Source organism: Vulpes lagopus, chromosome 18 (genome assembly GCF_018345385.1).
Source record: "Vulpes lagopus strain Blue_001 chromosome 18, ASM1834538v1, whole genome shotgun sequence".
Classification (NCBI taxonomy): Eukaryota; Metazoa; Chordata; class Mammalia; order Carnivora; family Canidae; genus Vulpes; species Vulpes lagopus.
In genome coordinates, this window is record NC_054841.1 from 1407890 (window position 1) to 1432476 (window position 24587).

General features: G+C 58.0%; 1 protein-coding gene across 6 annotated transcripts in view; it reads right to left on the reverse strand.

Annotated features, from left to right (window-relative positions):
• Positions 1 to 7476: 7476 nt before the first annotated feature.
• OSBPL2 (oxysterol binding protein like 2) overlaps positions 7477 to 24587 on the reverse strand; it is a 42119-nt gene continuing 25008 nt past the window's right edge. For all 6 annotated transcript variants that reach the window (XM_041732736.1, XM_041732732.1, XM_041732733.1 and 3 more), the window contains 10 exons: positions 23356 to 23490; positions 22718 to 22815; positions 19573 to 19755; positions 17785 to 17892; positions 17096 to 17185; positions 14953 to 15076; positions 13152 to 13280; positions 12007 to 12130; positions 10837 to 10927; positions 7477 to 8762 (listed from right to left, as the gene is read on the reverse strand). In XM_041732736.1, the coding sequence (XP_041588670.1) occupies positions 8660 to 8762; positions 10837 to 10927; positions 12007 to 12130; positions 13152 to 13280; positions 14953 to 15076; positions 17096 to 17185; positions 17785 to 17892; positions 19573 to 19755; positions 22718 to 22815; positions 23356 to 23490 (1185 nt within the window). In that variant the 3' untranslated portion in view covers positions 7477 to 8659. The remainder of the gene's footprint in view (positions 8763 to 10836; positions 10928 to 12006; positions 12131 to 13151; positions 13281 to 14952; positions 15077 to 17095; positions 17186 to 17784; positions 17893 to 19572; positions 19756 to 22717; positions 22816 to 23355; positions 23491 to 24587) is intronic.

Below are 24587 nucleotides of genomic sequence, written 5' to 3' on the forward strand. Positions count from 1 at the left end.
CCCCATCTCCCCCGGGGTACCCCTCCCCCATCTCCCCGGGGTCCCCCCCTACCCCGGGGTCCCCCTCCCCATCTCCCCCGGGGTTCCCCCCCTCTCCCCGGGGTCCCCCCTTCCCCTCTCCCCAGGGGTCCCCCTCCCCCCGGGTCCCCCTCCCCATCTCCCCCGGGGTTCCCCCCCTACCCCGGGGTCCCCCTCCCCCATCTCCCCGGGGTCCCCCCTCCCCATCTCCCCCGGGGGTTCCCCCCTCTCCCCGGGGTCCCCCTTCCCCTCTCCCCAGGGTCCCCCTCCCCCCGGGGGTCCCCCTCCCCATCTCCCCCGGGGTTCCCCCCCTACCCCGGGGGTCCCCCTCCCCATCTCCCCGGGGTCCCCCTCCCCATCTCCCCCGGGTTCCCCCCCTCCCCCCGGGGTCCCCCTCCCCATCTCCCCCGGGGTTCCCCCCCTCTCCCCCCCGGGTTCCCCCCCTCCCCCGGGGTCCCCCTCCCCATCTCCCCCGGGGTTCCCCCCCTCTCCCCGGGGTCCCCCTTCCCCTCTCCCCAGGGTCCCCCTCCCCATCTCCCCCGGGGTTCCCCCCTACCCCGGGGTCCCCTTCCCCATCTCCCCCGGGGTCCCCTTCTCCATCTCCCCCGGGGTCCCCCTCCCCCTCTCCCCGGGGTCCCCCTCCCCCCCGGGGTCCCCCTCCCCATCTCCCCCGGGGTTCCCCCCCTCTCCCCCGGGGTCCCCCTCCCCATCTCCCCCGGGGTTCCCCCCCTCCCCTGGGGTCCCCCTCCCCCATCTCCCCGGGGTCCCCCTCCCCCATCTCCCTGGGGTCCCACTCCCTCTCCTCCCGGGGTCCCCCTCTCCCCGGGGTCCCCCTCCTCCCTCTCCCCTGGGGCCCCTACCCCCTCTCCCCCGGGGTCCCCCTCCCCATCTCCCCCGGGGTTCCCCCCCTCCCCTGGGGTCCCCCTCCCCCATCTCCCCGGGGTCCCCCTCCCCCATCTCCCTGGGGTCCCACTCCCTCTCCTCCCGGGGTCCCCCTCTCCCCGGGGTCCCCCTCCTCCCTCTCCCCTGGGGCCCCTACCCCCTCTCCCCTGGGGTCACCCTCCCCATCATCCCCCCCCCCCCCGTCACCCTCCCCCTCTCCTCCAGGGGTCCCCCTCTCCCCGGGGTCCCCTCCCCATCTCCTCGGGGTACCCCTCCCCCCTCTCCTCCGGGGGGGGGGGGAGGGGGGGGGACAGTGCTGGTGTGAGGCCCCTGAGGCTCATGTGTGCTCCACGTGGGAGGAAGCGTAGCGGTGGGTGAAGCCCCGCCAGGGTTGGCCAGGAGGGCTGGAGCCCTGGCTGCTGAGCCCCCATGTCCGTCCTGCCCCTGCTGCCAGGTCTCGCAGGCAACAGGTGGGCACAGCCAGCCCCTCCAGAGGCAAGGCCACCAGGCCCCTGCCCCCTGCCGCCTGCCAGTACCATCTGCGCCCTTCCGTAGGCGTAAACCTTGGCGTGACCCCTTGGCGTGACCCTTCCCGTAGAAAGCATCCAAGTGGAAGGTCGTTTCTGTTTGGACTTACTGGGGCTGGTCACACGTGGGGCTGATGCGTTTGAGTTCTACATAATGTTCTGTACCTAGTTTGAAGCGCAACCACTTTTTTTTTTAAGATTTTTTATTTATTTTAGGGCCTGAGAGAGCGCGGGGCAGGGGAGGGCCCGAGGGAGAGGGAGCCCCAAGTGGGCCCTGGTGGGCCGGACCTGAGCCTGAAACAAGAGCCAGCTGCCCCCGCTCAGCGCCCAGGTTCTGTAGCCATTGCCTTGTGATCTAAAGAATCACCAGTGTTGCTTTGTGTTAGAAAACGTTGCTGTTTTTCATTAAAACTATTGTCTATGTTAATAAGCAATGAGGTGGCATGAGATACGCTGACGCTTCTTCATTTTCCAGCAAGGTAAGCGCCCGCAGGGCAGACCCAGACACACGAGCGGAGGGCCCCGGGTCCTTCCTGAGTCCCTGGGTCCCAGAGCCCGCACCAGGGGCCGCCACGGCCACGAGCCCGTGACAGCGAGCCCCCCCGTGCCCCACGCTCCGGGAAGTCCGGTGGCCGCCTGAACACGGGCCAGCAGGCGGGTGGCACTTCTTCAACGTCAGGGGAAGTTAGAGCGCTGCCCGGGAGGCCGCGGGAAACAGCTCTGCAGTCCCTGGGGAGCGAGCTCCCGGCCCAGCCCGCGGCCTGCAGGCCCCCCCAAGCACCGCTCTCCTCCAGCCGGGGGCCGCGTCTGAGGCCGGCCCCCCACAGATGTCCGGCAAGGACAGTGGCCACAGGCAGATAGGTGGCCGGGGCCCCCGGGTGTGCCCACCTCCGGCTGCGGGGCGGCGGGCAGGGCACGGGGACCACGGGCGCAACTCGAGAAGGCGCAGGACACGTGCCCAGAGGGCTACAGCGCGGGATGCACGGGAGAAGAGCCCACGCCACTATTCCTAGGAGAAGGCAAATTGAAACGTGATGAAAAGGGTGGGGACAGAACGGGACAGGGCTGGGTGCTGGGGACGCAGCGGCACAGCCACCTGACCACGTGGTTTGGCAGGCAGGTTTTGCTTCTTTAAAGATTTTATTTGACGGAGACCGAGAGCCTGAGCGGGGGGAGAGGCAGGGTCCCCCTGAGCCGGGAGCCCAGGAGGATTCGATCCCAGGACCCCGGGATCACGAGCTGGGCCGGAGGCAGACGCTTGGCCGACGGAGCCCCCACGTGCCCGGCAGGCGGGTTTTGCTGCCGTCCGTCTGTCTTTCGTTGTTTCTTTCCTGTCATCGATCTTTTCTTCTTGGGGGGAATCGGAGGCACGGCAAGGGCGAGAACTGCCCTGCGGGCGGGCGCACGCACCCCTCCGGCCGTCAGCACCCGGCGGGCGGGCACAGGCTCACAGCCCGAGGACCCGCTGCCTGGGGGGACCCGCCCCCGCCCCGCCCCCACCGCTCCAGCATCGCAGGAGTGCCCTGCCCCGGCCCCCCACCCCCCGGCAACGGCAGAGAACTTCTTTCCATTTTTTTTTTTATTGTGGTAAAATACACACGACGTGAGCGTCACCACCTTAACCCTGGTGGAGCGAGCCGTGCGCTGGTGGCAAAGACGCCGCAACGTGCAGTGGCGCCACCGTCCGCCTGCAGAGCCCCGTCACCTGGTGCAGAGGCGCCCCCAGCCCCGTCCCCCCGCCCACGTGCTGTAAGTGGAAGCCCGCAGTGCCGGCCCCTGGGCTGCCGTGTCACCCAGCACGATGTCCTCGGGATGTGCCCGTGCGGCCGCAGGTCCCCGATGCCCGTCCTCCAGGCTGAGCAGTAGCCCCTCGTAGGCCGAGATCACACTCACCCCCGGCGGACCCCTGGGTGGCTCCCGTGATTCAGCCACGGTGGAGGATGCGGCCGTCGACCTGGAAGTGCGTCTTCAGGACCTTGCTTTCCGCTCTCTTGGGCACAGAACCACAGTGGAGGGGACCCCTGGGGGGGCCCAGCGGTTGAGCGCCTGCCTTCGGCCCAGGGCGAGGTCCTGGGGTCCTGGGATCGAGTCCCGCATCGGGCTCCCGCAGGGAGCCTGCTTCTCCCTCTGCCTGTGTCTCTGCCTCTCTGTGTTGCTCATGAATAAATAAATAAAATCTTTAAAAAAAAAAAAAAAACCCACAGTGGAATTACTGGCTCATCGGGTAATTCTATTTGTAATGTGCGGAACTGCCACCCCGTTTCCCACAGCAGCTGCGCCCTTTGAGGTTCCAGCAGCGCTGCACAGGGTTCCAATGCATCCACACTCTCGCCAGCTCCTGGGTTTGCTTGTTTTCCACACTTGCCATCCTCGTGGGTGTCAGGTGGGATCTCAGTGTAGCTTTGATTTGCATTTCCCACGTGGTTCGCGATGCCAAGCATCTTTTCAGGGGCTTGTGGGCCCTTGTGTGCATCTTCTGTGCAGAAATGCCTGCTGGAGCCCTCGGCCTCTTCTTGGATCAGGTTCGTTTCTGTTCAGTTTTAGAGTTTCTCTGCCTATCCTCGAGGTCAATCCCCTACCAGACGTCGAAGGTGTATTTTCTCCCATTCTTTGGGTTGCATTTTTTTACCCGATGATCGTGTCTGATGCACCAACATTAAGTTTCCGCCTATGCCTTCGGTGTCCTACCCCAGAAATCACTGCCAAGTCCAATGTTGCTAAGCTTGTGCCCTTGTGCCCTGCACTTTCTTCTAAGAGTTTTACGGTTTTAGGCCTTTGACCCACGTGGAGTTAATGTCGTAGGAGGTGTGAGGTCGGGGTCTGGGTCTCCCAGCACTAACTGTTGAAGACACTGTCCTTTCCCCTCCGATGTTGTTGACATCCCCGTCATCTCACAGTATAGGAACTCCGTCAAGTGCACACAGGGCAAGCTTCACCACAAACAAGGGCCAATCCCACTTCCTCCATTTACCTGCGTGAAACCGGGGGCAAGCTCACCTTCCTGCACCCCCTTTTCCTCCTCTGCTGGTTGGACTGGGTGGTAAGCCCCCCAGACAGGAGGTCTGGCTCCGGCAGCGCCGAGGGCCCCGCGGTCCCGGCATCAGACACGGCAGCTGTGGGGGAGCCTGTGCACCCTGGGGGCTTTGCCGTCTCGTGGACCAGAGCCACCGCAGCTGTCCAACGGAGGACTGTCTCTGCTCAGCTCATCCTCCCGGGAAGTATGTAGCTGCTGGGCACCCAGGACGGCAGCCAGGCAGCAAGGACTTCGAGGCAAACACACACGGTGTTCCGGGCATTTCGATGCTTTCAGCAATTGGCTCTGATCCCCAGGAGAGGAGAGAGATGGTCGCTCAGGGCTCCCCACTGCTCGGAGAACACCCATCCCGTGTGCCTGCCCAATGGTGTCACAAGAGTTCCTGAGCCCCCTGTCCACCATGACCGGCAGTTTTCTGGAACAATCCATTTGCTGGGCCAATCCTACAGAGCCCGGGGACTCGTCTGTAGCCGATCTGCAACCCTTTTCAGAGAGGCCAGAACAGCTGAGACAGTGAAAAATTGTTCAGTGCAAAGCAAATGTCAGCTACAACTCATTTTCAAAGAGATGTGTATTTGGAGCGAGGGTTTAACATTTACCTTCAGAGAGCCGCACCAGTCCCCCCCAAACAATCTAAGAGTGGTTGATTCTGTTTATACAGATGGGCGCTGCCAGTTATTACATATTATAAAAATAAATGCATCTCACTAGCGCATGTTCTTGCCTGACATTTCCACGCGGCACCGACAGGATAAACAGTGCTGAGGACCGGCCGCGCACACGCTCGGCAGGAAGGGGGGCCGGTGTCTGAGCCGCTGCCCGCTGCGGGGACGCCGTGGCCCTCTACCAGCTGTGTGACCCGGGGGGGACCGTCTGGTTCCCAAAGCGGCAAAGGAACGGTACAACCACGCAAGGACGGACCGTCCAGGAAACTCAGCAAGACATCAAAAATGCTCTTTTCACTTTGCAAAACCCTCACGCTGAGAATGCAGAGGCCAGCGAGTCCCCGGGTAGCACCCTCCGATCGGGGACGCCGCGCTTCGCACCCACAGCGGACCCGGAAAGTCCTCTGGAAGACGTCGGAAGGTCTGGACGTTGCGCCCAGAGAAACCAGGCCAGGCGGGAGGTCGGTGCTGACTCTGCCCCGGGCCCACCCGGGCCCTCCCTGCAGGACCAGCTGCTCGTCGCCCCTGCTTGGGCCCTGCCCCCTCCGTGCTCAGTGGACGCTGGCGACTGGTACAGCCAGGAAGTCACCATCTCCCGGCGTCTCTCGTCCTGGTCGGACTCCCTGACCCCCAGGGACCCACCAGGACGCAGCAAGCAGATGGCATGTCCTCCACAGCCACCGCGAACGCCTTCCAGGGGAGGGGGGCTCCATGCTCAGACACGAGGCCGCCAGGGCCACCCCTGACCCCTCGGCTGCCACGCCCACTGGGTCTGACATCGGGCCCCACTCCGGGCCCCACAGATGTGCATCTGGCAGCTCCGGGGCTGGCCCTCCACAAGCACAGGCATCGTGAGCCTCGCGGGTGGGGTCTGAAGGGGATGTGGCGGCCGAGAACACGGGAGCCCTGGGAGCTGCTCCTCAGGGGCGCCCTGCCTGCGGCCACTCGGGCTGCCACCTCGTTGGGAGGGCTGTGCCAACACTCCCACATGGCCGCCACCTTCCCAAGGCACCGTGTCTGCGAGGAGGGGGCCTCTGGACCCTGCAGAGACGCAAGTGCTTTGGCTGGTTATGGCTTCGGTGGCAGTGTCGTGTGGCAAAATGTGGTGATGTCCCTGAAGGACCAGGGCCCGCTTCTCCATGGCCTTCTCCTGAGCATGAGCCATGGCCAAGCTGGTGCTGGTGATGCCCTGAGCCTGGCCACTCCAGGACAGACTGTGCCAGCCCTGGGACCCAGATACGACCGAGGGTCCCCAACACGAGGCGGCCTGTGAAGTGCAGTCAGTGCCACGGGGCCCTGTGACATTAGTTTACACTGTACATGAGACAGACTTCAAGACACCATCTGTCTGTCCATGGCTAAACCTCCAGTGGCTCTTCACAAATGTGCACCGAGTCAAGGGACGTGTCAATGAATCCTAACTTTAAAGGGGACCAAAACCAAAATGTCAAGTCTTGGGGGGAGAGTGTGCTCGACTTTTCATTCTCCGTGGGCGTTCTAAGTCACAATATTACTCTAAAAGGCTCCTGGGCCCTTGTGGCAAAGCCATGATGACATCACGTGGCCGAGAAGGCCATAGCATTCTGCAAGGGTCAAACACGTAGGTAGCAGGTTTGTGTTTTTAAAATGCATTTTCTACTGAAAGACTCTCTCACAGACCAGCATCTGACATCTGAGATGAGAAGGGAGACCAAGTGGAGGCAGTAACTTTACGTGTTAGCATCTGCAAAAACAGCAGTTTAAAACCTGCTAAGCCAAGTGACAAGGGCCCGGCAAACGCGCCCGCCTGGCGGTGGCGGTCGGGCGCATGTGGAGCAGCCCCGGAACCCCGGCCTCGCTGGCGGACCCACGAGCACAAACCTCGCTGGCCAGCCACTGGTGCCACCGAGAAACGGACTCGTTTCAACAGAAGTTGTTAAAATGCCCTAAATACTGTCATTTAAAATGTGCCCCAGGGTGCCTGCCTTTGGCCCAGGGCGCGATCCTGGAGACCCGGGATCGAATCCCGAGTCGGGCTTCCGGTGCATGGAGCCTGCTTCTCCCTCTGCCTGTGTCTCTGCCTCTCTCTCTCTCTCTGTGACTATCATAAATAAATAAATAAAAATTTAAAAAAATAATAAAATAAAATGTGCCCCAGGTTGTGGCCTCCGGCATTTTCAGCTTGCCCTCCCTCGTGGACGAGCTGGCCACGGCCACGGCCACGGGCACGGGGTTCCCCCTCCAGACCCCCGGATGCGCCAAGATCTCGTCTGCCTCCGCTCTGTCCCCGCCGAGCAGATGCTCTCGGTTCCACCGAACACCTTGGCTTCGGGTTTCCAAAGCTACAAAGTCAAGCCTTCGGAACAGGTACTCGCTTTTAAAAGTGGTTTAATTACAAATGTGATGCTGAAGGCCGGGCACACACTGAGACACCCTCTCACGGAGAACCCACCCCTCCATACGTCCGACCTCGCGCGTGTGCCTGAGTGTGCAAGTGTGCCCGCGCTCAGCTCTGCCACCGTCTGTGGCGGCGACGTTTCTACAGAAAGACCACAGTCACTTGACAAGGTGTTTGCTAAAATGGACATACGCCTATTTTTTGTTAAATAGCTTTAATTCTGGGCTGTGAGCAGACGCTGCTTCGGACCCTCCCGCGGCGCACACCCGCCGTGACGTGCATGCTGGGGAGACGGGGACGGGACAGCGCCGCGGGCCCAGGCGGAAGGCTGCAAGCAGCGGCTCCCACTCTGCGACCGGGCGTGGCCCGCAGGGACTACGAAGCCCCGGTGCGAGGGGAGCAGACGGGGCCAGAGCCTGGGGAGTTCTGTCAACAGCCCTCAAGGCTCCTGGCCGCCCTAGGGGTCACGGTAATGCTTCATTTGGGACAGTATACAATTGGTGATTAATGCATATCTTGCTTTTCGGCAAAATACTATTCAAGTACTTTTAACTTAAATATTTTAAAAGTAATCTTTACATTATTGAAGATTGGTAAAAAATACAGAATCTGACAACTTTTCATTTCATTCAATCTGATGCTTTGAAAATCTTCACTCCCGTATTAACCATAATTCAGGAGGCAACTCCTGGCCTGTACAAAACTCTTCGAAGGACTTTTCTCAAGATCCGTCTTCCCCTGTTACTGTTCAAATTCACACCAGTCTCAGAAAGCCTGTGCCCGCGTTACAAGGAGGACATGGAGGGGTCTAGGACTACAGGAGCCCCTCTGGTCACTGCATCATGAACGGAGGAGGAGGAGGGTGCGGTAAGCCACACACGCCCAGCCCAGGCCCATCACGTGAGGGGACCGCAAAGGATTTTCCTTTCCACCCTTAACGAGCACATGATGATCCCAAGTGAAGCTTTATGAAGAGGCTGCAACAGTAGTAAAATGTTTGGCAATCAAAAGTTAATTAGAATAAAATCCTCCACCGGACGGTGCTGTCGCCATGAACACAGTCGCTGGAAAAGCTGGTCTCTGCAGTGAGCGGGGCTCGGAGCAGCCACGTGAAGGAGTCCAGCCTCCGGTCCCGGGCCCGGGGCCCTCCAGCCCCTCAGTAGATATCCGGGCAGCGTGAGAAATTCCGCTCAAAGTAACCCCCCGTGTACAACCAGTCGGGAGTTCCCGTGTGCGGGTTGCTGCCCTGGTGGAACCACCTGCAACACAGAGGCGGCGCTCAGGAGGCGGCGCAGTCAGGCCCACTCCCTCCGAGGGGTGACGGGTTCCCACGCAACACAGCCCGCAGCCAGGGCTCAATCACCGGCTCCCTCGGGGGCTCTCCCCTACCCACCAGGCCGCTGTCCACTTCCCGGCCAAACCTCACGGATTCAACAGGAAACACGCCGGGCCATCAGCGAGCCCGGTGGCGGTCGGCTCAACGGCACCTGCGCCTCTACAGCGCGGCGCTCCCCAGGGCGGGCATCTACCTGGGCGGGGGGGGCTGGGGCCAGAGGGACACCGCGGGCTGCCACCGGCTGCGGTTCTGGTGTGCGCCTGAGGAAGCCCCCACTGGCTCCCCTGGGGTGCCTGCGCCCCTGCACCCGTGGCCCCCCATGCCCCGCTGAGGCCCCCACCCTGCACCTCATGCCCCCGTAGCCCCGTACCGCCCCCATGTCCTCACTCCTACAGCCCCCCTCCCCTTGCACCCATCCCCTCACATTGCCCCTGTGGCCCTACTCCTGTAGCCACCCCCAGCTCCTTCACGCCCCACTCCCTGTGGCCCCTACCTCCCCCCCACGTACCTCGTCCCCCTACGCCATGACCTCGCTCCTACAGCCCTCCATCCTCTCCCCTTGCACTCCTCCCTACCCCCTCCCTCTGCACCCCTCCACCCCTGTGCCCCTGCAGCCCCCACCCTTCCCCTCCCCCTAAACCCCTCCCCCTTCCCCTCATAGACCCCCATCCCCCCTACTTCTGTTGCACAAAGTGAAGGCAACAAAGGATGCCTGCAGGTTATCATAGAGTGGATGTGGGGGACTCACAAAGTGGAAGTAATCATCTTATGACAAAATATCATTATTTCCACAATGTATTTTTTAAATCGACTACTTAAAAATAATGAAGGAAGTTTAACTCTTTTCAAGCTTTTTTTGGAATGAAGCCAATTCTAAGTATCAAACTACTGAAAGCATAATATCAAATCAAATTGGGAGCCCAAGCCTGAAGAATAGAGTTAAATATGTTGGTCATATGACCGCCACTGGAGGCGACTGTATGGAGCCTTGAGGACAATTACTACGAAGTATGAAGGATGACTGGAAGAAATACTAACTAACCGGCTCAAGACCACCCGAAGATTTCTGCAGGACTAACATTTTAACAGATACGTATTTTCAATTATGCTGAAACATTACAGCACTTACCTGATTGAATCCTCATCCGATGGGTTATTCTCCATTATGATTACAGACAAACCACACTCGCCACAATTCCCGTGAGAAAGCAGGAGGCGGCCCAGGGCCAGTGGTGTCTGCTCCCCGTCTGTCTCTCTGCATCTCTGTGTCTGCCTGTGTCTTTATGTCTCTGTCTGTGACTGCCTCTCTGCCTCTGTGTCTGTGTCTCTGCATCTCTGTCTCTCTGCATAACTGTCTCTCTGAATCTCCCTCTCACCTGGTCTGAACACAGGTGTGTCTGACCTGCAGGCACCCCAGGCACACAGGGCTCCTACCTTCCCCATCCGCGCTCCAGCCGTGGCCCTTCAGGCCACCTGTGCCTCATGGCAGGTGATGCGAGAGGCAGCCTGCAGGCGGCAGTGCCACAGGGTGATGGCTAAACACACTATTTCTTCCGCAGTGTCACCTGTCTGAAAGCTGTTTTCCTTCTCTCCACAGCTTGGTTCCAACTATGTTCCCTTTATTTTTTTTTTTTTTAAAGATTTTATGTGTTTATTCATGACAGACACAGAGAGAGGCAGAGACCCAGGCAGAGGGAAAAGCAGGCTCCATGCAGGGAGCCCGATGCAGGACTCGATCCCAGGACCCCAGGGTCACGCCCCGAGCCTGAAGGCAGGCGTTAAACCGCCGAGCCACCCAGCGTCCCTTTAAAATAGGCCCTCGCGAGAGGAGCGCTCAGCATCAGACGCTGTGGGCAGGGGCACATGCTCGCCTTCCGGGGGCGCGGCCCGTCGGTGCTCCTGAGCCCGCGTTGACGGGACCCGGCACCGCTTCTGCTCCATCACGGGCACACGGGGGCCCTCGCCACCACCCCTCCCCTCCCACCATCGGGCCTCACCTCGTCTGCCACTCGGCCTCCTGAGTGGCTCGCTCCCTCCGGGCCTCCCTCTGCTTCTCCTCGAGCCGCTCCTTCTCCTGGCTCGCCAGATCTGGGGACAAGCACACGGTGGGGGTCAGGAGTCAGGGTGGACGGTGAAGCAGAGGTGAGCGCTCAAGGAAGCAGATGCCGGGATGCCCCCACCTCCAGGCCCAGATGAGAAGTCACACTGGCTAAAATGCCATCTCTGCAAACCAAACTTGGCCTCGAGTGCACGGTGGTGCCCTGACACCAGCAGGGCCGTGCGGAGAGGCCGCGTGCTCCCACCACGCAGGGAAGGGCGGCCGAGCCTGCGGGCCAGCACAGGCAAGGGCGCCGTGAGGCTCACGGGCAGCCCCCAGGGGGCAGGGGCAGCAGGAGCCTCTTCTGCAGAAGACGGTCCCAGGGACCTGAACCTCAGGCTCAGCCGGCACGAGGCACCCAAGGGCTGCTGCCCGGTTGTGAGTGTGAACCCAGAGGCTGGTTGTCGAGGGAGCAGGGGCTGCCCACCCACTCCGCCCTGTGCAGTCTCTCCACTCAACGCCAACTGTGTAAACAACACCCAGGGCCACTTCGGACGGACTTCCGGGGAGTCACGGGCCACTGCCCTGACCCAGGCAGCCAGCAGGCGGCCAGTTCCCTCCTCACATGGACACATCCTCAGTGTGTGAGCAGCTGAGCCTGGGACATGGGGCCTTTGCTTTTTTTTTTTTATTATTTTTTTTTTATTTTGATTTATTTATTCATGAGAGAGAGAGAGAGAAAGAGAGAGAGAGAGAGGCAGAGACACAGGCTCCATGCAGGGAGCCCGACGTGGGACTCGATCCCAGGTCTCCAGGATCACGCCCTGGGCCGAAGGCAGCGCTAAACCGCTGAGCCACCTGGGCTGCCCTATGCTGACGTTTAATGAACAACACATGTCATCTTTGGAATGTCACCCTAATGTCTGTTGACACTAATAATAAAATCTGGGGGACTTGTATTTTGCATGTATCCTGTTTCATTTCATTTTTCATGTAGCCTAATTGTGTCTACAACTGGCTACAATTCTTAAAACTCTTCCAGCATGGAGAGCACGAGAAGCACTGTCCCAGGTGTCCCCGTCCATCCACCTGCAGCCCGCGCCCCTCCCCCACCAGCCTGCAAGCGCACCCATGTCGCCGTTCTCCATGCCGCGGATGTCGGGGCGCAGGCGGCAGTCCGTGGGGGCCAGGGTCTTCTCCATGCCGCTCTGCAGCTCGTTGAGGCTGACGGTGAAACTGGTGAAATTGTACATCTGGGAGAGGAAGCACAGAAGCTGTTAGTACAAATGGCACTGCTTTCTGTCACCGCTCATGGCCAGCAGCCACTGGGATCAGCTGAGTGTCACCTGCCCTGGGGGCCTGCCCTGCAGATCCACCGGCCTGGATGCGGCCCCACCAGTGGGACAAGGCCGCCTGTGTCACCAGCACCTCCACAGGCACAGGGGTGGGGGTAGGGGGGTTGTGCCCACCCTGTGCTCCAGCTCTGCTCCCGGAGCCTGACGCCCCCCATGTTGGCGGGCAGGGCAGCTCCCCACACACCCCAAAGGATGGAGGGAGGAACCCTATTTGTAAAAGATGTTCCCTCAAGAGAAATCTGCCTCTTGTTCCGTCACACTGTACTATTTTACATTCAGCTGAGAGGGGCAGTGGCTGTGCCAGGTAATATGTGCATAGGTGGATGTTTTATTTCCTTTTAGTTATTTTACATGTTCTGCTATGTTAACAGGACGTAATGACACAATAGATTACATAATATGTTGTATATATAATTTATATATAAACAAAATAATTGTTAAAGTAAGTTTATCACACGTTATTGTATCTATTAGTTATATGTTGTACGTTATTGTACATAATACAAGCTTATTATATGCAACATAAATTATAAGTGCAACTTTCAAAAATATATACCAAAACACACTAAGCCTCTAAACTGACAAGTCAGAAAAATAATATCTCACAACCGCTGCGGAAGCCCCTTCGTAAGGCTCAGCCGGTGCAGGTCGCTAGACCAGGCACCTGTCATACTGCGTGCGGCCTGGGTCACCACCTCACACGCCAGGTGGGGAGAGCGCTGCATTTGCTGCGGGGAGGCCAGGGGGCCCACGCAGGGTGCAACCCAGTGACAGAGGGCCCTCGGCTCTGGGCCACAGTGTGGACACGGGACCAAGGCACAGCTGTGGGGCCTGGCCAGGGGTCGGGGGCACTGGGGGCCACGGAGAGGCCTAGACTTGAGGAGGGTGGGTGGCAGGCATGGCAGGGGGGCAGACGAACCTGGGCAGAGTTGGGGGGCCGAGTGTTGACCCTCCAGAGTAGCTTGCTGCCGGGAATGACATGCACAGTCTCCTGAGCCTCGGGCACGGCGTCTAGCACGTCGCCATCAGCTTTCTGGGAGCTGTCGTCCTGAAACACAGAACACCTTGGGACGGCCAGCCTGGACGGCCAGTACCCCTGAGCTACTGTCAGGCCAGTGTCAGCGCTGGGCACACAGCAAGATGGGCTCTCTAGTGAGGAGAGGACATCGTCGTGTTCTCTTTGCTGGGGGGGGGGCTCCCCAGAGGGAGGGCAGGACGTCAGCAGCAAGGCAGGGCTTTCCTGCAGGGAGAGGCACCTGCAGCACAAAATGACACTCGAGCGAGTCTGCTCACCATTAGAGGGGGGCGACACCTTCTAGAAAAGCTCGTACGGTTCTTGCTAAGGGCGGCTCCTGGGCTGGAGACAGTCCTCACGCTGCAGCCCTGCCCACAGTCAAGAACTGGCTCCCGTGTGGCGATTTCACGGTTACCTAGAGCTTCTAGCCTGAACCCCCACTGGAGACCACATTGAAAGCAAAAGATACTACTACGACCTGACTTTTCAAAATCAGTGGGACCTGGAGAAAGAAGTGGGCAGCCCTGCAGTGGTCACAGGAGAATGCCTGAGTGGGACCGGGTGGCCTCAGGACCCCCCACCCGAGCCAACTTCGATGGGGTTTGGTGCCAGAGGCTAAATAAAGGCCGCTTGGCAATGTGTGTTCACATAAAACTCTCTCTCACATCTAGGTTACCCAAAGGACAACAAAGCCAAGCTAAGGCATTAAAAGCCAATCCTCAATGGATTCCATATTCTGAGTCTGTGTGGTCTTCAAATGCAACTTTCCTTTTTTTCAAGTAAAAGAGCACCATTAGAAGAACCGTCTGACGGCACCCACGGGACGCCACAGTGCCAGACACTGAAACCCCAGGGAGGCCGAACACCTTTGTGAAATAACCGTTGAACACTTGGGTTTGGCCCATGACTTCTTACCTCAAAAAACTGGACACTTCTTTTGAACTACCACTTCTAGTTCTGGGTTGCTTGTTGTTTTTTTTTTTTTTTTTTAAAGATTTTATTTATTTGAGAGAGACAGAGAGCACGCGTGTGCAAGAGAGCACAACCAGGGAGGGGGCAGAGGGAGAAGCAGGCTCCTCCCTGAGCAGAAAGCCCAACGTGGGGCTCAATCCCAGGACATTGGGATCGTGACCTGAGCCATCCTCATTTCTAGTTTTAAGCTCAAGAATAATTAGCCCTAAGATAATCAGTATTCCAAAGCTCCAGGGAAAAAGTATTGTTGCCAAAACTTTTTGACTGTGGAATATATTATCTGGTTCTCAGAACTAAAAACACAGACATGACGTTCTCTTGATTTTTTAATAGGGTCTAAGCTAGCAAGGTGCAGGAAGACAGGAGGTTTATGAAGAAGCACCCAGAGCCTAGGGTTCCCAGGAAGAAACACAGGTGCACTGGATTCTGCTTGGGGGGACACGGGGGCACCGAGACCCCAGCCCAGCTGACTACAGCAGCCTCCGCACAATCGAAATGCAGATAAACACACGCTCCGCCCCGTGCAGCACCCAGACAGACAAGCAGTCTCGCTTTGACAGGCAGATTGCAGGCCTTCCTCCTCCCCAGCTGGGGCTCCACAGACAGGGAGCAGAGGGACGGCTGATTCCCAGGCTGATTCCCAGCACTCGTCTCCAGCAGCCGGAAGCCGGGGCCCACCCATTGGGTCTGCTCCCCCCCACAGGGGAAGGGCAGTGCAGGGGGCAGCACTTACCGGCTGTGCCTTGCTCAGGGGGTCACCCCTCCTCTCCCGTTTCTTGTAGGACTCATACGCAGCAGGGTCTATGCCCCACAAACACTCTGTCCATTTTCCATAGATCATAAAGAGCTTCTTTTTGCTGTAGTCAAAGGAAATTTTTATTTTTGTTTTTTTAAACTTTATCTTTCTCCATAATCTCTACACCCAACTCACCACCTCGAGATCAAGAGTCACATGCTCTTCCAACTGAGCCACCCAGGCACCCCATCAAAGGGAATTTTAATCATAAATCATTCATCTAAACATGCAGTATGTTACTTCTGACCATGGGATCAACCTCTGTTCTCACTTGTCTCCTTATCAATGTTAGGACTTCTCTGGACATAAGTGCAAAGAGGAAAATCTGCCTTTTAGGATCCCTCCTTGGGCCTGATTTGCCAAAGCAAAGTGAAGAAGATAAGGACACAAAGCCCCAAAGGGTCGCTGGCAGGGCCCTGCCAACAAGAGGAGGTGAGAAACGAGGGCGTCTGGTGTCATTTGCGCCTGCGTGCTGGTCTGGTCACTGTCCCTGAAACGCACGAACTTCCACGCACTCTGTCCTCCCCTCTTCCCTATAAATCACATCAACAGCCCTTCCAATTCCAGTGACATGGTTTGCTCTGTCTTTCTAACCACACATTGGATGCCCACGTCATCGCTTGCCTGTGATTTTCGTTTAGTAACAATCTCTGGAGACTTTCCAGATCAACCACCAGAGCACTCTGCCTGATTCCAAAAGGAATGCCAAGAGCGCTGGGCCGTTTTTGCTTTTCTTTTTTACATCCTCCTGCGGGGAAAGCACAGCGGCCATGTGTGCTCTGGAAATGCTACTCTGCCGGGCACGTGGCATCCTGGGAGTGCGCCCCTGTCTCCAAGGCTCAGCCTGGAAAGCTGGCACGCAGACACTGGTGAGGGGACACTTGACCAGTCCTCACTTGGCAGACACCTTGGCTGGCACAGTCTGCATCCGAGAGGCACAGCATTAGGAAGAGCTCACTCCATTTTAGGACAGAAAACCAGGAAATCAGAAAAGGGTTTGCAGCCCCTAAGGGCTGGTGAGCGTGGCCTCGAGGCGTGGCAGGGACTCGGCTCCTATGGCCCCGTGTCTGCAGGTGAGCTGACCACGGTCTCCGCCTGGGTTGTTTCCACTGCCAGGGAGAGGCCGCGCAGGCGCTGGCCAGTGCTCTTGTTGTGAAGAGGGCTGCTGTCCCGCACGTCTGCGGGCTGAGTCCTGACTTACTTCGACGGGCAAGGTGCTCAGAGTCTAACGCCTGAAAGCACCTTGCAGGCTGTGTGAATGGGTGACTTTCTGGTACCCAAAGAGTAGGAAGGAGAGGAAGCATCCACTGCTTTATACTGAAAACTTGTTTCTAATTAAAAATGTGTAGGGAGCACCGGGCTGGCTCAGTGGGTGGAGCATGTGACCCTTGATCTCGGGGTGGTGAGTTCAAGCCCCATGTTGGGCACGGAGACTACTTTTTAAAAAAAGAGGGGAAAAGAAAAAAAGAAAATGTGTAGCTTTTGGAGCTGGAAGGAGCTTCCTGACATTATATAAGACCCAAATTCCTTACCAGGGAAAAAAAATGAGAAATCTGAGACCAAAAACATAAGGTAACTAGCCCGAAGGACAGAAAACCCCGGAAGGTCTGTTGTGAACTCCTGTCTCTCTGCTCACAAATACTTTAAAAGTCCCTCGCTTAGAGGCTAGAAAGAACCAGCCGCTGAGAGGGAGGCTCACAAGGGCTAGGGTCTGAGTTGTGCTCAACGACCCATGCAGGCGCCAAGAGGAGGCGACGCGCTCACGTTTCCAACCTCAGTTCTGGCTGCAAAACCAGAGTATTAGCTCTCTCCATTTCCTCACATCCGCTTTACCCAAAGAAAACAGACTCAGATATTTCATCCTCAAGAGAGGAAGAGGCAGACCCTCACCAGTCACCACCCGGAAACGACACTTAAAACTAAGCCTTCGTCTCCCTGCAGACTCAACAAGGAAATGTCTTTTCTAAACAACACAGGACCATCATTTTTTCTACCGCGAACAGATGTCACTGGCATCACTGCACCGCTAGCAAGGCGCACGTGCCGGAGGAGCCCCGCTGAGGCGTCCGTGTAGACCTACTTTTTGTCTTGAATGTGCCCCTCCACTTTGTGAAGTTCTTTTCCAAACAATCCACAAGGTTTGAAATGAAGCACACACTTGTCTCCAGTCCTGTGGGGAAAACACACACAGGCTTCTGTTGTGGGACATGCAATGTCTGGGGGAGACACGTGGGGACACAGAGGCGGCGGGGGCCGGGGGGGCCAGGGGGACCCTGCTGCTGTGACAGAAACGTCCCACACTGCCCGGTGCTGAGGGCTGCTCGCTTCAGTAAACACACTAAAGATCACTGAAGTTTCCACTTTCAACGGGTGAATCTTAGGATATGCGAGTATCTCGAGAAAGCTGCTGGAGAACAAAGCTGACAGGCCACGCATTCCCAGGAAGAAGGTACGGACAGCAGGTAGCATCCGAGGAGGGCTGGGACTTTCGTCCGGGATCACGCCATTCTTCCTCAGAGTTAGAAGCTCAAAACAAATTCACTATTGTGACTAAAACCAAAACACGAAGCAACAAGGGGCACCAAAGACAGTGGGAGCGCCGAGCAGCGTCCACGCCGGCCAGCCCCCCGGCACCCGGCGCGGCCCTCCCTGCAGGCGAGGCAGCCCCAGGACACCGCGGCCGTGGGCAGGGCGGGGGCGCCCCTCGAGGACACGGCGCGTCTGCACATCCGCCCGGTCTGACCACCACTCAACCACGGGCGCTATTACCTGTGGTTTAAAATCTCCACGGTTCCATACTGCTCTATCCAGAGCTTCCCGATGATTACGTTATGTACACAGCAGGTGGGGTTGGTCCAGGTGTAGGCTTCATTGTGTCTGTGAAACATGCCAGAAAACAAGCAAGTCAGAGGCCAGCAAGGAGAGAGACACTGCGTGACCTAAAAAGCAAAATACCAGACAGAATTAAACCATAATTGCCTTAAAATCTGTACAAGAGCAGAACACTGCTTTGAACTCGCTCCAACGGTGGTGATTTATTTAGCATTTGTTTGAAATTTATTTCTGCTTTCCTTTGTAGCATCAACAAAGCTTTCTACTTAAATGTCAAGACAAGCTAATAAGCAAGAGGAGACCACCGAGACAGGGACACGGCTGTCCTGGGAAGCTGTCACACAACAGCCCCTTTGCCAGCAGGACTTGCTCGTCCCACACCGGCCCAGGGGGCCGGGGAGCCGCTCCGTGGCAGGGATGCTGGGGTGCACCGACTGTTGGAACAATGTTCCAAATGCCTCTGCATTTATCCCTCACCCTCCCCAAACGGCCTGACCAAGGAGAAACCCCCACGAATGTGAAGCAAGATCACCAGACCCGCGTCTCAAGAGAGGCCGTGTCAAAAGCCATAATGAGGCATAAAGGGCAGAGATCAGCTCAAAGCAGAAGTATTTCAGGACAAATATCTGGAACCCCTCAAATTTCCAAGGGGAACCCACACGCATTAATCAGTAACGTCTGCCACTTTTCAATTCTGCACGCCCCACCCCAAGAAAGCAAAGACCACCACCAGACAGGCACGCTTCCTGGCAAACGGGGTGCCCTCACTGGGCCTGGTGACCTCGTCGGCCCTGGGACGCACGGGACTCAGGGGCTGGTATTCTCTGGCAACCAGCCAGGCTGGGCCGGCACGAAGCAAAAGTGGTACCAAACGCCTGGTTCCAGCAGGCTACCCCTGGCAGGACTCGCGCCCCCGAGAACAGAGGCATGCCACGGCCGGGACCGCCTACGCCGGTCCTTTAGCATCCAGGTGGTCGCCAGAGATGCAGGTTTTGCTTCGTGAGGTGTCTGATCAACGCCGCACTGGGGAGCATCTGGACTGAGATTTAACAGGCGTGTGAGCAGCCTCTGGGACGTCCACGTTCCCTATGTCCTGGGGTTATCCCTCGTCTCCCTCCTGCCCTCTGTGTGACCAACAGGGATTTAAGGTAAGGGTCACTTCTAACATGAGATCCTAAAAGACACCACGCCTTCTGTCTTGGTGGCACCTCCCCCCTTGAGTCCTCAGCTCCCACAGACGCCGGCACCACGCTGTGCAGATATCCCCATGGAGAGGCCACAGTGAGCGACAGAGGTTTCCTGCCAACTGTCACAGAAGCAGCCTGGGAGCAGATGCTCCACCGGCCACCTTCGGGATGCAGCGTGGCTCATGTCCTGCCTGCCACCTCCAGGGACCCCGAGCCAGGGCAGCCTGCTATGCTGCTCCCTGGTCCCAGAAACCATGTGGGGGAGCAAACGATGGCCGTTTCAGGCTGCTGCACTTGGGGCCATCAGCGAGCAGAAGAGCTGCGAGCGGCAGTGACTACAGCTCCCCGGGTCACGGGGAGGGAGAGCTGTCCCGCCAGCAGGCGTGGGAATCCCACCCGTCCCGGTGAGGTCTGACGCGGAGTTCCTCTTTGAAGGAGTTTCTGCGGCTGGAAGCGCCTGAACAGAGAAGGCTGCGGCCCTTCCACCGGAAGGCTGGGCCCGCACCCGTCTCCGCTGGCCCGAGCCGCCCACACTCACTTGAGCAGCTCCAGCGTGATGGTCCCCCGGGGCTCGGCCTCCACGCTCTTGCCCCAGAACTTCAGCTTCGGGTAGATGGAGCCGTGAAACAGGAAGTCCTGATTGAGGCCTTCTGAATAAAACGCACTGATGGGGGGGTGGTGGCTGACCTGCTCGGATATAAATCTGAATCCTAGGTCTTCCCTAGGCACAGAAACAAGAGGGGGGACAGCCACATTAGACACAGCAAAATCTGACAAAGGTGGGCTCAGCGGACCTCTTGGCGGAGCCCCTTGGCCCCCCACACGGCCGGCTCACCGCACCCTTGTGGCCGGGAGGGGCCCTGGGGAACGGGTGCCCTGCCACTCTGGGTGGCAGGAGTATCCCACACCTGTGCTCTGCCTTCACACATGGCCTGACACTGACACCCCGTACACACACTTGCCTGCACACAGACACCGCGCCCCTGGGGCAAAGCTGAACGCCACATGGAACGAGAAATAGTGCAGAGGGGCCTTCTACCCTGAGGCTCCCCAGCACAAGCGGGTCTTGGTGTACCTCCTAGAACCAGTGACCGAGACGCCCCGATACCAAACTGCCCCTCCGTCCAGAGGGACACCCAGCACCTAATGAGCCAAAACAGGGGTGAGTGTGCAGCACATTTTTTTTTTTTTTTTTTAGTTCGCAGTCTTTCTGAAGGGGGTTCTTCTCTAGCCTTTTTCTAAGGCCTGGAAGTTTTGTGATGGAATGTCTGATGCCCCAAGATACTCTTGGCCAGGAAACCGGATTTTTAGTACACACTCCTTTTCAATAAAAATGTCAGTTTTTAATTGTTCCGGAACTGTGAATACACCTACAGTTGTAGTCATTAAAAATTATAAAAGCTAAACCACATAATTACTAACTTAACTGGAATCAGAATTTCCAATCATTACAGAGGAAGGAAAGTTGAAAAATTAGATTTTAAAAGGTTGCCTACCCAGGTATGTAATTTACAAAATGAATACTTGTCTAAGAAAAGCAAGTGCTATTTTGGGCTATCCAGGAGCAAACTGCAGGGAAAAAGACATGGAGCACGACTTGGTTCAGACACGTAGCTCCTGAAACAGGAAGACCCCTCAGGGCCCGGCCTGCAGCAGACACGACGGCCACACGCACGACCTGGACACCAGGACACGACATGCGTAGTGTCTGCAAGTTTAGAAGAACGTTCGTTTCTCTGCCCATCTGAAACTCTGGCTCAACCCCCAAGTTAATTTCCTAGAAAAGACGGACACGCAGGCCTGTCACACTGTCTCCAGCACCTTGGGGTTGTTCATGGGCTTTTAATCTGTATTATCTCCCATTGTCTAGAACTTCCTTTGTATTATGCTTTCCTTTCTCTTTTCAAGATCCGTTAATGGTGCTTTTGGGGTTTTTTAAAAAGATTTTATTTATTTATTCATGAGAGACACAGAGACAGAGAGAGGGGCAGAGACACAGGCAGAGGGAGAAGCAGGCTCCATGCAGGGAGCCCGACGTGGGACTCGATCCCAGGTCTCCAGGATCACGCCCTGGGCTGAAGGCGGCGCTAAACTGCTGAGCCACCGGGGCTGCCCAGTGCTTTTGAATAAACAAAAATGCTACCAATCTCCTCAGAACTAGACAAGGTCAGAGGCTCGAACCCCGGCACCTGGCACTCTGACTGCAGGGAGGTCATTCCTGATCAAGACGGTAATTCTAGAAAAAAAATGAACTCTCCACATGAATTCACAATAAAAGTTTCCCTGAAGATTGACTCTCAGGACAGGACTTCCCTTCATGTGGGCCTCAGTTTCCCTGTGTCTGAACCGAAGGAGCAGGGACGTGCCGTCATCACACGGGGCCCCGCTGCCTCCTGTCGTCACGAGCACACCCCACGGCAGCCTCCTCGAGGTAACGTAATCGGAGAGGTGTCAGCACGCGGGGCCGCCGGCCTGTCAGTCCATTGGAAGGGGGGACCGCTGCCCCCGGCCCCCACAGACAGGGAGAGCCGGGCCCCAGACGTCTGCGTCGCTTCCCCAGCCGCTGAGAGAGCCACGTGGAGAGGCGCGGGCTCCAGGTGACACCCCTCCGCAGAGCTCTGAAGCCCGAGCTGACACACACCCGGCACACGCCCGGGCGCTGACTCAAGCAGACCCACAGCCATTTACTCACCTTTGAAGAACTCGTGATCATTAAGAACCACATCATTAAGGGCAACAAAGAGCCCAAGAAGCACGGCCTGAGGGCTGACACCAACCTGCCGCTGACCACACAATGCACCATACTGACTTCCTGACAGAAGCAGCGCCACGCGCCACAGCACGACGTGTGCACACGTTAGACACAACAGGGCAGCGTGACTCAGCACAAGCTTGACGAGCCGTGGGGACTGAGGATGGTACGATGCTATGTGACAAGCGATACGCGTGAACACGACCGCATCGTGTGAACACACACACCCCCCCCCCAAAACATGAACTCTGTCTTCTATGGGGTTACGTCTGACTCGTCTTTGCTCAGTTTACATATTTTCTACAATAGACATGACCTTATAATGGAAAACAAACTCTTAACTAGTAAAACATCCCGAGAGACTGTCCACAGGACCCAGGGCTAGGTGACAAACTACGCTGGCCGTCCCCCAGCAGCCTGCAGAGGAGCCACGGCCCAGGCCGGAGGGCTGCTCCTCACCCGCTGAGCCCACGACGGAGAAAGACAACATTGCCGTTAGCTTGTGCTCGTGTCGGTCTGGGTGGGCACCTGGCACGGGCAGCGGGGCCAGGGAAGAGCCGCCCAAACTGGCCCAGCCCTTCCCCCCGGGGCCCCGCCAGGACCGCCACCGCTGATCCTCGGGTGGCGGGGTGTGCGGGGCCGGGTCAGAGCTGGGGGACGGGCTGGGGAGCTGCTGAGACAAACTCCACCCGCAGGGATGTCAGTCGCCGGCCCCACCCAGCATGTCCCCTGTGCCTACTGCCCTTGCAGCTCCAGCTGCCCCTCCGTGACATTTACCAAGACGCCCCGGTGACACAGGCTGCCTGTCCTCACTGCCGCCCGCCCGCCGCTGGCCTGTGACGCGCGCTGCACCCCGGCCATGACCTCGGCCTCCCTCTGCGTCCCCAGCCCTCCGGCCAGCCCAAGCGGCCCGACAGCCCCGGGCCCTTACCTGATCAGCTCGTAGGTCTCCCCCAGGAGGGGGTTGAAGGGCTTGCCGGTCCTCTCCCACTGGGAAGCCACTGCAGACACCGCGAAGGCTGCCACGCACTGGGAGGAACGCACACGACGGTGAGCGAGGGCCCCCGGGGCACCGCAGGCACGCAGCTGCTCGGTGCCGGTGCCGACGCGCTCCCGGCAACCTCAGTCTCCCGCTTGTCACATGTCTTGAGATTACAGAACTTCCGGAGAAACGCCCTTCATCACGAGCACTTCCTCAAAGCCACACACGCAGGAACTGTGTGCGGCTTCACCCCCCAGCCCGGCCCAGCCTTGAGGTCCTGGGCACGGCCGGTCGGCCTGGCGGGCGCACCTGCATGCACACGGGGTGCTGGTCCCCAAAGGAGCCAGGAGGAGCTGGGGCGCCATACCCGCCACCACCACCCGTGGAGCTCAGGCTGCGCAACACCTCAGAGTGGCTGAGCGGGACAGCACCCAGACTTGTGGGCCCTTCCCCCAAGCGTCCGCTGACGAGGTGCCTGGGCCCTACCACGACGAGCTCGTCAGACGCTGCCATGTTCCCAAGAACTACGATCCAACACCCACCCAAGCTCAATGTCTGCTGCCCCCTGAGGGGAGCCCAGCACCCACCTGCATCCTCTCCAGGGCCTGGGGCTGGCACGAGGCTCTGTGAATGAGGTACACGTGCTCCATGTACTCTGTGATCCGCTGGAGGAAACTCAGAGGCTCGTTGAAGGCGATGGGCATGGTGATCTTGGAAAGCTCCTAGAAGGAGCAAGAAGACTCATCACGCAGGGGCTCTCCCCCGGAACCCAAGCCCCACGCCCACTCTGCTCTGAGGGCAGGGAAGATGTTCGCCTTACTCATCCAGAGAAAGAACGTAAACTATGTGGAGGCTCTACTACTCACCTGCTCAAGTGGCAACACTCCAAACCCACTTGTGGGCAAGGCTGGGGGGAAGACGCCCCCCATTGCTGGTAGGGGTGCAAAGTGGTACAGCCATGCAGAGCGGGCCTGGCCTCAGGAGCACAACTACATGCACACCTACCCTTCGGCCTGGTGGTCCCATTTCCAGGAGCCCAACCCACAGATCCTCTGGCAAACGGCCAGAGGCCAGATGTCACTCAAACGTCCCCACGGGGCTCCAGCTGGTGTGGGCAGCCACAGGACACAGCACAACGCAGTGACCAATGGCATAAGCAGTAGCCCCACGTGGCCATGGCTGTACCACACCGGGGAAAAGGCGGAACAGCCTCTGTTTTGTCTAAACACGCAATCAGCTTTCTGAAGCGTGGGAAGATGGACCCGAAAGCTGTGAAGTGGTCCCCTCCAGGGGAAGGGGATGGGCACACGGAGGCCAGGGACAGGAAGCTAAATTCTTGGAATATACCTGGAATCTCGTCTGAAAGATGTGACTTTGGGTTTACAATTTTGAAACAAAATTAATTTAGAAAAGCAACCTCCAAACACCAAGAATATGATGAAACAAATGAACACACACAAGCCCCTTGGCGTAGCCACCCACAGAAGGACCACGGTGACTTGAGATACACCCTAAGGGCGAAGTGAACCACAAAAGCCAGTGAGCTCGCACATTTCAGTAAACGTGCTGTTGGCCGCAGAGCTGGTCCTGTTCTCCAGAACCGTTCTGCGTGTGGGACAGAGCAGGTGAGTCACTCATTACGTGTTCACCTAAACCGGTCATCTCCAGCGTTGTTAAACACTGGGATTATCGGTGTGGGAGAAAAGAGGCACAGACACAGTGAGACAGAGATTACATTAGTCCTGCCATCCCAAATCTAAAGCACCCTTGACACAAATCAAAACTGCTCCCTTGGGAAAGACCTAGAAAAAGCAACCTG